Raw genomic sequence first — 13,636 nt, forward strand, 5'->3', positions numbered from 1 at the left:
TTCATTTTGCTGCTGTAGGAGAAGAGAAGGAGAGGGAGAGAGAGGAGGCGTGGAGAAGAAGAGAAGAAACTCCAATTGATTTTTTCTCACATGCCCCATGCATCCCCTTTTATAGATTGTGGCTTAGGGTTTTCCAAGGCTTATCATGATTAGAGATAAACACTACCTTTGGCGCCCACTCTTAGATCAATGCCAAGTGTCCATGGTGCCATGATCAAGTGGATTAGAATCCACTTAGGTGGCGCCTCAAATCAATGCATGACATGTGTCCTTGGATCTAGAGATTGGAGCCTAATCAGATTGGGCTTGGACCTCTTTCATGGCGCCATGGTTGAGTCCTAATCACATTAGGACTTGTCCCTTAATTAGGCTAACTCCTAATCATATTAGGAGAATTAGATGGGGCGTCATGCATCCTACGGTGCCATGGAAACTTTAGAGTCTGCATGGTGTGAACGCGACTTAATGCATTTTCATCCTACGATGCCATGTGAACTTTAAAATCCGCATAGTGTGAACACGACTTAAGGCATATACCCTAATCTAATTAGAATTGACCCAATCATGAGCCCAACTCAATTTGGGCCGAACCTAATTTGATTTGGCTCATTAAATCAGCCCAATTGTAATCCAATTGCAATCAATTATACTTAATTCTTCTTCCATTAACTTACTAACACTTAGTGGGTTAATTCAATCACCAATCATATTGATAATTTACATCAATTGTGATTCTAAATTACAATTATGATAGTCTGACTAATCAAATCCTCTATGTGTGTGACCCCATAGGTTCCATTCTGTCTGGTAGTGAGACATATTGAGATTCCCATCTCAATATTACTAAAACTCCTTTTACTGGACTAAAACAATTTCAGTTCTACTCTTAGGGTTTACTGATCATCAAGTGAATGCCTTCAAGTCTCACAATCCACTAGTGACACCTAGCAGTATGTGGTAGCAATTTAGCAAAACGGAATGTCTGAACCTCTAAGTGCAGTTAGCGTATAATACAGTCTCTCTATCATGGATTCCAACAGGATGGAGGTTATGGATAACTCGTCAAACCCCATCGTCCGTCATATGTCAAATTTATTCGACTTCCAGTAAGCGATATGGAAAACTCTTTTTCCAAAATATCTGGCTAGAAATTTATCGAACTTAGTCTCATAAATCATATAGGATCACTCCTAATCTATCATGGTCAATAGATCCCATCTAGTGCAACCCTATTCCAAAATGAAACTACTGCAGCCAATCCGCACCACAAGGATCCAAATGGCTAGGGCCCAAGTTCGCATGCTCGTCAAACTATAGTAACCTCACAGTGAATAGCTGAGGCATCGCAGGTCAAAGGACCAGTCATACAACTGCAGCATAAGTAGTCACTGACGAGTGGATAGACATCTATGTGACTATTTTCTTTGGTCACGCTCGGTACCTTGTTCTCTAACAAGTACTTGCACAATCACTCTAGTATCTCTACATTGTGGACTCGAGACTCATCCATCTGACTAAGTGAACTATGCACTAATCTCAGCGAATCGATTACTGTCCCTCATGATGAATCCATCGATCATGAGCATTTAGAAATTAATCCCTAATGATACATGACTCAAATTCTCAACTTCTTGAGAATATGTGTCGTCATCTTATTAATTTTTTGGATAATTCATAGACACATACAAACATAAATGAATAACAAATTGCCTAATCTTATTAATCAATAAGAGTCAAATTATAAATTTATGCCTCAGATTACAAATACGTGTCAGTCACATTAGCTTCTAGGGCATACTTCTAACATGTGGATCCATCTGCGGGTGGCACTGTTCATATGGAAGGTGGCATGGAGCTGCCTACTGACTAGGAAGATGTTAGCCAAACGAGGTGTATGGACCACTCCATTTTGTGATGTTTGCCTGGACGCTGAGGAGTCCATCACCCATGTTATCCTCAGGTGCCCCAGTGCAGTGCATATTTGGGAGTGCTCTTCCTCTCCTCCCCCACAGTTTTTGGAGTCAGCAGAGGACCTACTACACCATTTGAGGGACTCCATGAGGAGACTAAGCTCTGTCGAGGAGAGGATCAGGAGGGCATACCTGGTCTATCACATTTGGTTGAACAGGAACGCCCGTATCTTTAAGGGCAGCAAATCGGCACTGAGGACGGTGGTGGACAGGTCCTTTCGTCATGCTGTGGAGATCACTACAGCTACCGCTTTGAGATCCTCTAGGATGGCTAGGGACATATGGAATACCTGTTTCACTATTACAGCACCTAGGTTTGCCCTTTTTTCATCTTAAAGTTAATTTCAATGGCGGCATGTCAGCGGATGGATTGCATGAAGGAGTGAAATTTGTGATCAGAGACCATCATGGCATGCTGGTAGTGGCGGGGGGGTCAACGCGCCCTTGGCCTGACCACCATTAAGGCGGAGCTTTGGACAACCTAGGAGGCCATCTCCTATGCGAGCAGAGCGGGTACATCTTGAGGGGGATTCCTCCACGGTGATTGATTGGATATGGAGAGTGGACCGTTATGAGGATGGCCACCCATTGATTGGTGAGATTTGCAAACTGGTCAGAAAGATAGAGTCCTTCCAGGCAGCACACGTATTTCGGAAGGCAAACAAAGCTGCAGATTGGGTTGCCTCCTTCGTAGCTTGGCACTCCGATGAGTTTATTTGGACGAGGGCCGCTGATATCCCTTCTTCCTCGTATCATCTTCTTTCTTTTGACTTGTCTGACTGTACCCATGTGAAAACTATATGACCTATGTAAGAACTATATGAAATGCCATTTTTACCAAAAAAAAAAAAAAAAAAAAAAAAAAGGACAATATTAATGCTGCTGTAGGAAAATAATTGGTCGGTGACAAGACAAAATAACATGAGAAAAATAAAAGCAGCGCAACTCGGAAGCCACGAGGAATTGCTAAATGCTATGCACGTAATGGAGAAAAAAAGCCAAATATGGAATCTTTTTTTGGGTACAAAACATGAAAACTTTTAGAAGCTGGACTCCTCTCAGCTGGTTGCCCCAACCTTAAATGAGCTAGCCATCCGTAGCAACCGTAACATTTAAAGCGGATCTAGCCGTAGGCAGGCCAAGCATTCCTCTAAATTCTTGTAGCTAGGAATGATCAATGACTTCAAGATGATAGCATCTTGTTAAAAAAGTAAAAAATAATGTACAAGCTCGACATTTTCAGCCAGACCTCCGATGCCTTACCATGCATACCAACCTTCCTAAAACAATCGCACAGCTCATAACCAGTTTCGTTCGTTTCCACGACTCCGATTTAGCGTTTTCGGCACATTCAAAGAACACCTAGATATTTATCCGTTAATAAATAGCTTTGACAGCTTTTTTTAGCTTTTATAGCAGATGAACATCAAGCATCCAGCTCTTCAAAATTAAAGAATAAAAGGTTGTGCGAGTTTCAGGTTGTCATGTAAGAATGATATGAATGAAGATGTCTTCTCAAGCACTATCGCTGCATATACAATTCAGTCCTGACCCTGAATATTTTCTCTTATATGGGCAGAGCCTCCTGGTTCACAAATCAATACAAACCTATCTTCTGGGATCTCATTGGCTAACTTAGGTTGAACCATTCGGTACTTCTTCTTGACATATGCAGCAGCTTTGTCAGCACAGCGGGCATCAACAAGTGCAAGACAGCAGCCTCTGAATCCAGCACCACTGAATCGAGCTCCTAAAACACCAGGAGCCTTCAAAAGGATTTCATAGAGTTGCACCATCGGCTCACATCCTACATGGCATGTCAGAATGTTTAACTTCAAAATTTGGATTGACTACATGTACATACATTCTGAATCTTTTAACAGGTCACGATGGCATTTTAACCAAGCCCTCCTCCCGCACCCCTTCCCCTCTTTCTAAGCCATATTCATGCTGTTGAATTTAAGAAGCTATAATGATGGTGCAATCCAACTTGCCATCAAGTCAGAAGAAAGGGTTGGTACTGCAGGAAAAAATTTTAGCCTCGTATATACAATTGATAGAAATTTTTAATGGTTCATCAAGATATAGCATTGACATTAACATCTCATGATAAATCAACTAAATCCATGCAATTAACAAATAGTGCTAATATTAGACAAAATGTATCGGCATTGTGTGAGAGATACTCTTGCACATAAGAGACAATTTATGGACTGGTCCTCTTCTATTTTTTCTTATTATTAAGGCTTGTGTGCATTATCATGATCTGTATATTTCCAGCATTAGCCTCCTAATAAAATTTCTTAGTATATGTTTCAGATTAACCAACTGTTTCTCCTCGAGTTTCAATTTTCAGAATATCATCATTTCTTAGTTTTGAAATATCATCATTTTCAATGGAAAATCCATTAATTTCTGGGTTCTACAATATTGAACAATAATTGACATTCTAAACTAACCAACAAATTTTGACTTTGAAGGGCTTGACTTTCAATGTAAGTCAATCGTTCATTATCAATAGAACTCCTTGTATATGAATAATGCTTCTATTAATGTTTGTCAAATCTTCACCCCAGAGTTTGTCGTATCGGTGCATATTGTCCCATGCCAGGTATACCATACCTTAGCTGTACCAAAACGAGACTCAATATGGGAAGCCTACCAAGTTTCAGTACAACAAATCGATCCCGATACCGAGAATATGGACATTGCATCAATAAGGTACCAGTACAGGGTCTGATACCGAAATTGCAAATATTGTTTCATTCTCTTTTATCCATTGATAGCTTCAATGCAAAATAAATTGTCTTCTCCATTCCGATTCTTCCATGCAGCCACAAGTAGAAAGTGGAAATCTGAGGGTTAAGAGTTGTTGCCCAAGGTGACAAGCCAAGAGGGGGGGGTGAATTGGTTTCTTCTAAATTTTGGTGCTTTAAACGTTTTCTTAATTAAGTGCGGTGGACGCTTTCTTAAGCTATTTGAGTGAGTTAAACTAACGCAAGAGTAGAAGATGATGCAAGAGTAAATGAAAACACAAGCACAACACAAACACAACAATATATAGTGGTTCGGTGCTCTCCTTAGCACCTACGTCCACTCCCCAAGCGTCCCCTTGGGAATTCACTATAATCTTGCGGATTACAGTTGGATTGTTTTCCGGGCTCACAATCCAAAAATCTTTGTTGGTTTTACGGGCTCACCAACGAACCTATACACTTTGGTTTTTCGGGTTCACCAAAAACCTTTGTTGGTTTTACGGGCTCACCAACGAACCTATACACTTTGGTTTTCCGGGTTCACCAAAAACCTTTGTTGGTTTTACGGGCTCACCAACGAACCTATACACTTTGGTTTTCCGGGTTCACCAAAAACCTTTGTTGGTTTTGCGGGCTCACCAACGAACCTTTACAAAGTGTTTAATAACAAAAGAAAAGATTCAAACTCCTAAATGAGCATATGAAACAATATAAGCTACAAGGAAGAGTTAGAAAGTATTTGTCGCTTTGCTCTTCTTTGTCAAGGATGCTTCACTCTTTAAAGGGGATGGAGCTCTTGATGCCTCTTTGAATCTGCTCAATCCCTTTCTTTGATTCTTGAATGAAGCTCTTGATGAAGAAAATTAGGGCACTTTTGTATTCTTGGGTACTCTTTGATATTCAACTCAAAAGTTATTCTCTCTGATGAATAGTGCCCCTTTAAATAGCTTCCCATCTTCTTTGGTCAAGCCCCAATGGTTAGAATTCAAAAACTAGCCGTTACTGACCTTGGGAAGGACAAAAAGTACATCTGCAGAACTAGCCGTTACTGTTCATCCCGTGTTTGGGTCGGCTCAACCTGTCCTTGGGTCGACCCAACTTTGCCTTGGGTCGACTCAAACATTCCTTGGGTCGACCCTCTCAGAGAACACAGAAACCTCAATTTCAGCCTTTCTTCCCATGGGTCGACCCAACCATTCTTTGGGTCGACTCAAAGTTCACTTGGGTCGACTCAAATTCTTCTTGGGTCGACCCTCTCAGTAATTCCAGAGAACCGTTTTCTGTCTATCTTTCTGTCTTGCCCTTTGGGTCGACCCTCTCAGAGTTTGGGTCGACTCAAGCTTGGGTCGACTCAACCACTGTGTGGGTCGACCCTCTCAGTGAATCCAGAGAGCATTCTTCCTTTGCGTTTTGAGGTTCTTTGGAGGTTGGGTCGACTCATGCTTACCTTGGGTCGACCCAACTCACTGTTCATTTGTGCTGTTTTTGCAGGAGTGTGCCAGATGATTCCTAGATGTGCCGGGGTCGACCCAATCAACCTATGGGTCGACTCAATCCACACTTTGCTGCATTCTCAAGGTTAGATTCATCCAAATGAACAAGACCATATAGATATTTTCAATTAAACAAATGTACTGAGAGTAATGAACTTATAAATGAAGTATCAATTTAACTTATAGCATGCTCTAGATAATTACTTGTTAATCATCAAAATAACACTATCATCCTCAATCTCCCCCTTTTTGATGATTACAAAATAAAGAGTATAAGCCTATTGATACTTGTCTTTAAAATCAGTTTATAAAAGGGATTAAATTGCTGAATTTCAGCTTTTCATATATACTTGTGAAATCTCCCCCTATATCATTCAAATGTTGCCAATTTGACTTTTTGAATTGCTCCCCCTTTCATTTATAATTCATTAGCAATGAAACTTCAAAAATTGGAGATAAACTCTGAGTTTCAGGTTATGTATCGGGGTGCGAGAGGTGCGTGCCAAATTCTGAATTTATATGTGCCAAATTCTGAACTTTGACGGAAATTTTGATTTAGTCAATTTCATTATTGCAAATTGCTCCCCCTTAGATGTATAAGCTTTCTTATATGATTTTCAATTTGTTTGCCCATTTATTTCTCTTTTCTTTACATAACTTCTTTACTCACTCTTTCTCACAAAGTTAATACTCTTTCTTTAAACACTATCTTTACTTCTCCCAAAATTAATACTCTTTCTTAACTTCTCAAATGAAATACTCTTTCTTTTCTTAAAGTGAATATTCTATCTTTTCTTCTCCCCCTTTATATACTCTTTCTTCTCTTCTCCTTTATATACTCTTTCCTTCTCTTCTCCCCCTTTTTGTTATCATCAAAAACATATATATGGGAAAAGATGCAATTAAGAACAAACTTCAGACTTCATTGATCACAATAGGAACATTTTCATACATTAATGCCCAAAATAAAGATAAGTACAATGTTCCTCAATCGAGATTTAAAGATATAAGGGAAAAGCAAGATACATATGAGAAAAAAAAAAAAAAACAAGATACATATGAGAACTAGATTTCTAGCCTAGGCTCTAAACATAGATGCTAAGATCAGCCTAGGAAGAATCTAATGGCTGGGATCTAGTCCTCATCCTCCTAGCATACATGGCGAGAGGAGGTCGAGCCTGGTGAGACTGGGTCTGGCGTGGAGCACGTCGAGCGGGATGACTCTGTGCCGATATCTCTGACTCAGCAGCCTGTGGCACAGATGGTCCATGTGTCTCTCTCTCTCCGGAGTGCTCCTATCTGCTGCCTCAGATCACTGATCTCAGCAGACATGACATCCAACCGGGCGTCCAATCGGCTCGTGAGCCCGTCAGTAATAGTCCTCGCCTGAGCTGTCATGAGCTCTGTCATCCTGCTCCAGAAGTCATCCGTATCTGTCGGAGGAGCGGATGACGATGGTCCAGCCTCTGAGGGTGCAGTAGGATGATCCATAGGCTCCTCATCCTCATCCTCTGGTGCATCTCCCTCTGGTGCCTCACCCTGAATGCCTGCACCTGTGTGAATCCACTGCCCGTTCACTTTCTCATATCCCATGCGTATAAGTGTCCGTGCAGTGTACGTGTCAGTGTGATGCAGACTCTTGGATGCCTCCTCCTCGAGAGGTAAACCGTGCTGTCTAAATATCAAGGTGAGTATCATACCATAAGGTAGTGATACCCTGTTGCTGCACATTACCTTCCTCATCTGTCTCAATATCATAGCCGGAAGATTTAGGGGAGTCCCCCGAATCATACACTCCATCACTGCTAGATCTCGCTCAGTGATGAGATCGAATCTCCCGGTCTTTGGAAACAAAATCCTATTGATCATATTGAGCAGTAATCTCATTTCTGCGGAAAGAGAACTAGCTATTACCTTTGTGGAGAAATCGAAGTTCTCATTTTCCATAATCAATTGTAGAGCTCTCATTTTGTTTTCTGGCCTTTCCGGAGTGGCTCCTATGCAGGGTAGGTGTAGTAACTCACTCAAGCTCTCCTCGGATACACGGATCCGAACCCCTCGAACTTCTGAAATAAGTCCTCCCATACCAGTCTTGAGGAAGGCATAGAACTCTTGTACCAACCCGGGGTAGATGACCACATCTAGGGAGCAAAGATACTCCCAACCTTGTCTTTGGATCCATTCCCAAATCCGAAACCCTTCTTGATTGAAAAACTCCGAATGGATCCTTCTCCCGGTAGTAACCGGCCTCCCCGCAAATCTTGCAAGGATCACTGAGGGGGAAGGAGGAGGAGGGACCTCCGCACGTGCCTCACGTCTTGGAGACACGGGAGATGGCTCGGTAGGTTGCCTTTCCTCCCGTTGGATCCGAGTCACTCTTCCGGATCTCTTGGCCACGGCTCGTTTGGGTACCATTTCTCCAAGATCTTTAGGAAATCTACTGTTTGGAGGAGTTTAGTGGAGATTGGAGAGTGGGGACTAGACTTTTCGGAAGGAGACAAAGGGCAAACAGTGCCCTAGATGAGCTCTCGGGCCCCCTTATAACAGTGGGGTCCCGACGTTGGGTCGACTCAAGCATTTTCTTGGGTCGACTCAACGTAGGGTCGACCCATGTTCTGGGTTGGGTCGACCCAAGTGCAGAAATTTTGTTTTCTCTCCCTTTTTGCTTCTAAAAAGTTTTCCTTGCTTCCAATCCTTATAACCTCTTTATGGAACAATGATACATGAGTAAGAAATCTATAGATAACAAATTTGACTCATGTTTCATGGGATTTTTGAAGTTAGAGGAATGTATCATGACACTATTAGCTCCCTTTCATATTCATTCAATAAAAGGATCACATATACCTAATTCCCTCCTGAGCATACAGAATCTATCTTCACTCAATGGTTTTGTAAATATGTCGGCCAATTGTTTTTCTGTGCATATATGCTCAATGCATACGTTTCCATTTTGCACATGATCCCTAATAAAATGGTACCTTATTTCTATGTGTTTGGCCTTAGAGTGCTGAACTGGATTTTTAGTGAGATTGATAGCACTCGTATTATCACATTTAATAGGAATATTATCTAGTTTAACTCCATAGTCCTCTAATTGTTGCTTGAGCCATAATACTTGGGCACAACAACTACCAGCAGCTATGTATTCAGCTTCAGCTGTGGATAGTGCCACTGAGTTCTGCTTTTTACTAAACCATGATACTAAGTTATTTCCTAGGAATTGACATGTCCCACTTGTGCTCTTTCTATCTAATTTGCATCCGGCAAAATCTGCATCTGAATATGCAAGCAAATCTAGACAGGAGTCTCTCGAGTACCATAATCCAATATTGGTAGTTCCTCTTAAATATCTAAGGATTCTCTTAACTGCACTTAAATGTGACTCCTTAGGATCCGATTGGTATCTAGCACATATCCCTACACTAAATACAATGTCGGGTCTACTAGCAGTAAGATAGAGCAAGGATCCAATTAGTCCTCTATAGAGCTTAATATCAACACTTTTTTCTTTTTCATCTTTGTCTAGCTTACTAGTAGGATTCATTGGAGTACCAATTCCCTTATGATTTTCATTCCCAAACTTCTTCAATATTTCCTTTGTATACTTAGTTTGATGAATGAAAATGCCTTCTTTGGTTTGTTTGATTTGTAATCCTAGAAAGAAGCTTAGTTCTCCCATCAAACTCATCTCAAATTCTCTATGCATTAAATCAGCGAATTCTTTGCATAGAGTATCATTAGTGGCACCAAAGATTATGTCATCTACATATATTTGCACCACTAATAGATTTTTGTCCTTTCTTTTGATGAATAAAGTTTTATCTACATTTCCTCTACAAAAATCATTTTCAAGCAGAAATTTACTTAGTCGATCATACCAAGCCCTAGGTGCTTGCTTTAATCCATATAATGCCTTATGTAGTTTAAACACATGATTTGGCAATTCATGATTTTCAAATCCTGGAGGTTGTTCTACATATACTTCCTCCTCAATAATACCATTTAAGAATGCACTCTTCACATCCATTTGATATAATTTAAAATCCATGAAACATGCAAATGCCAGAAGCAATCTAATAGCCTCTAATCTAGCTACAGGAGCAAATGTCTCATCAAAATCTATTCCTTCTTCTTGATTGTATCCCTTAGCTACAAGTCTGGCCTTATTTCTTATAACTACTCCATTTTCATCTAGTTTATTTCTAAATACCCATTTTGTTCCAATTACTGAATTATGCTTTGGTCTTTCAGTTAATGTCCATACATTACTTCTTTTAAATTGATTTAATTCCTCTTGCATGGCATTTATCCAGTTAGTATCTTTTTCAGCTTCTTCATAAGTTTTAGGTTCTAATTGTGAAACGAAAGCAAGATAATCATTTAAATTTCTAAGAGAAGATCGAGTTCTTACTCCTTGAGATGGATCACCAATAATTAAGTCCTTAGGATGTCCATGTGCATACCTCCATTCTTTTGGCACGTCTTGGGATTGTGGTGGCACGCAATCATCTCCCTTATCTTGATTTGGTACGTCATCAATTTTTAACTTCTCAAAATCGATAATTCCTGTATCATCATCAATAGAGTTTTCTTTCCTAGCAGACTCACTATCAGACTCATCAAATATAATATTGACCGACTCTTCCACTACTGAGGTTCTTTTGTTGAATACTCTGTATGCCTTGCTAGATGTGGAGTATCCTAAGAAGATACCTTCATCTGACTTGGCATCAAATTTACTTAAGTCCTCCTTGCCGTTATTTAAGATAAAACATCTACATCCAAACACTTTAAAATATTTTGCAGTGGGTTTCTTATTCTTCCAAAGTTCATAAGGAGTTTTCTTAGTTATAGGTCGTATTAAAACTCGATTTAGAATATGGCAAGAGGTGTTTATAGCTTCAGCCCAAAAGTACTTTGGAAGATTTGACTCGCACAACATTGTGCGTGCCATTTCTGCCAATGTCCTATTTTTTCTTTCAACAACCCCATTTTGTTGAGGCGTTCTAGGTGCTGAAAATTGATGTGATATTCCATTTTTAGTGCAAAATTCCTCGAAGTGTTGATTTTCAAATTCCGTACCATGATCACTTCGAATTGCTACCAATGTGAGTTTCTTTTCATTTATGATTTTATTGTATAGTTTCAAAAATTCTGAAAATGCTTCATTCTTATGTGCCAAAAATGAAACCCATGTATACCTTGAAAAATTATCAACAATGACTAGTCCATATTTCTTTCCTCCTAGACTTGTGGTTCTAGTAGGTCCAAATAAGTCCATATGTATGAGTTCAAATGGTCTAGTTGTTGATACTACATTTTTCGATTTAAAAGATGATCTAGTTTGTTTTCCTAATGAACATGGTCCACATATTTTGTCCTTTTCAAAAATCAATTTTGGCACATCCTTTATTAATTCCTTCTTAACTAGTTTTGATATTAATTCCATACTTGCATGTCCTAGTCTTCGATGCCAAAGCCAACTAGTTTCATTCTTCTTTTCTTCATTAGTAATTAAGCATAAACCATTTTTCTTGCCTAATTCATGAAGATCTACTAAGTAAATATTTCTTTGCCTTTGTCCTACAAGTACAATGCTATTATCTTTAGGATTTGTGATTATACATACAGATGCTTCAAATGTAACTTTAAATCCTTTATCACAAAATTGACTTATACTAAGAAGATTATGTTTCAACCCTTTAACTAACAAAACATTTTCTATAAAAACAGATGGAGCAATGAAAATTTTACCCTTTCCAATGATATGGCCTTTACCATTGTCTCCATAGGTAACTACTCCACCTTTCTTTGGTTCCAAAGTGACAAATTGATCTTCGTCACCGGTCATGTGTCTTGAACAGCCACTATCTAGATACCATCGTTTTTCCATTTTATCAGCTGTAAGACACACCTGCAATCAAGATCAAGAAGAAACTTTAGGTACCCAAACTAAGTTGGGTCCTTTAGGGTTAGTACTCCATGTTCCTTTTGGAACCCAAACTTTCTTGAATTTAATCTTTTGATTATTACTTGATTTGTTTTGACTAGACTTTCTAAAGTTACATTCATATGCTCTATGTCCTATCTTATTGCAACAATAACAAGTAACATTTTCATTTTTAGCTTTTACAAAGATATTCTTTAAGAATTTTTGTTTTGTATTTGTTCTATAACCTAAACCAGCCTTATTATATACAGCTCTTTGACTATCAAGTATCATATTCAATTTGGTAGAACTAAGAGTAAATTTATCTACCAAGGATTTATACTTTTCAGCATCTTCTTTTAACTTAATATTTTCAGCAATTAGATTCTTGGTTTCATTTTCAAGTTTCCTACTTAACGTTTCATAGTTATGAGACAGTTTTATCTTATCTTTAATGAGAGATTGATTTTCTTCTTTTAGAGCTTTATTTTTATTAATTACTTTCTTATGTTCTTCCATGAGTTCTAAGAATGCATCATGCAATTCATCAACAGTAAAATCACAGTCAAGTTCAGAATCTACCTCATCGTCATTGGCCATATGACATATTTGGGCCGTGTCTTGATGATCTTCGTCCTCCGAACTTGATTCCTCACTTTCACTCCAATCGACCATAAAATTCTTCTTTTTCAACTTTCTTGCCATCCTCTTCAAATCTGGGCAATCTATCTTATAATGCCCGGGTTTGTTACACTCATAGCAAATGGGAGTCTCCTTTTCTTTTTCCTTATCCTTAACCTTTTCTTTGCTTGAGTTACCTTTAAGAAAGGGTTTCTTTTTATGGAACTTATTCTTACCTCTCATGAATCTTCTGAATTTTCTCCCAAGCACTGCCATCCCTTCTTCATCAATATCTTCATCATCATCTGAATCTTCCGATTCAGTTTGTTGTCTAGGGATGGTAGTCTTTAAGGCAATGGGTTTTCTTCTCTTGACCTCATCTTCTGAATTTTGCCTCATTGTCAACTCATGGGTCATGAGAGATCCTAGGAGCTCCTCTAACTGCAGTGTGTTGAGATCCTTTGCCTCTTGAATAGCGGTTACCTTGGCCTCCCAATTCCTTGGTAGAGACCTGAGAATTTTACGCACCAAATCAGAGTTAGAATAAGACTTTCCTAAACTTTTAAGCCCATTTATAATATCAGTAAAACGAGTAAACATATCAGTTATGGACTCAGTAGATTTCATTTTAAACAGTTCATACTTGTGTACTAATATGTTTATCTTGGACTCCTTAACTTGATTGGTCCCTTCATGTGTGACCTCAAGTCTATCCCAAATTTCTTTGGCGGTGGTGCAAGTGGATATTCTATTAAATTCATTTACATCTAAAGAGCAGTAAAGTGTATTTACAGCTTTTGCATTTAACTGTGCTAATCTTCTATCACTTTCATTCCAATCCATTTCTGGTTTGGGTATGATAGT

The 13,636-nt window shown here is 39.1% G+C and overlaps 1 protein-coding gene across 4 annotated transcripts in view; it reads right to left on the reverse strand.

Annotated features, from left to right (window-relative positions):
• Nucleotides 1-3,339: 3,339 nt before the first annotated feature.
• The window catches only part of GALAK (galacturonic acid kinase), a 36,612-nt gene continuing 26,315 nt past the window's right edge, over nucleotides 3,340-13,636 (reverse strand). Inside the window, exon 14 of one of the 4 annotated variants that reach the window (XM_039128410.3) lies at nucleotides 3,340-3,777. In XM_039128410.3, coding sequence (XP_038984338.1) covers nucleotides 3,512-3,777 — 266 coding nt within the window. In that variant the 3' untranslated portion in view covers nucleotides 3,340-3,511. Of the gene's footprint in view, nucleotides 3,991-4,436; nucleotides 4,826-13,143; nucleotides 13,284-13,636 lie in introns of those variants that run through there. The other 3 variants (XM_039128415.3, XM_088716252.2, XM_088716254.2) reach the window with 3 other exon arrangements.

The sequence above is a fragment of the Phoenix dactylifera genome, chromosome 2 (genome assembly GCF_051530095.1).
Source record: "Phoenix dactylifera cultivar Ajwa chromosome 2, Ajwa_hap1_PhDact_Kaust_v1.1, whole genome shotgun sequence".
Classification (NCBI taxonomy): Eukaryota; Viridiplantae; Streptophyta; class Magnoliopsida; order Arecales; family Arecaceae; genus Phoenix; species Phoenix dactylifera.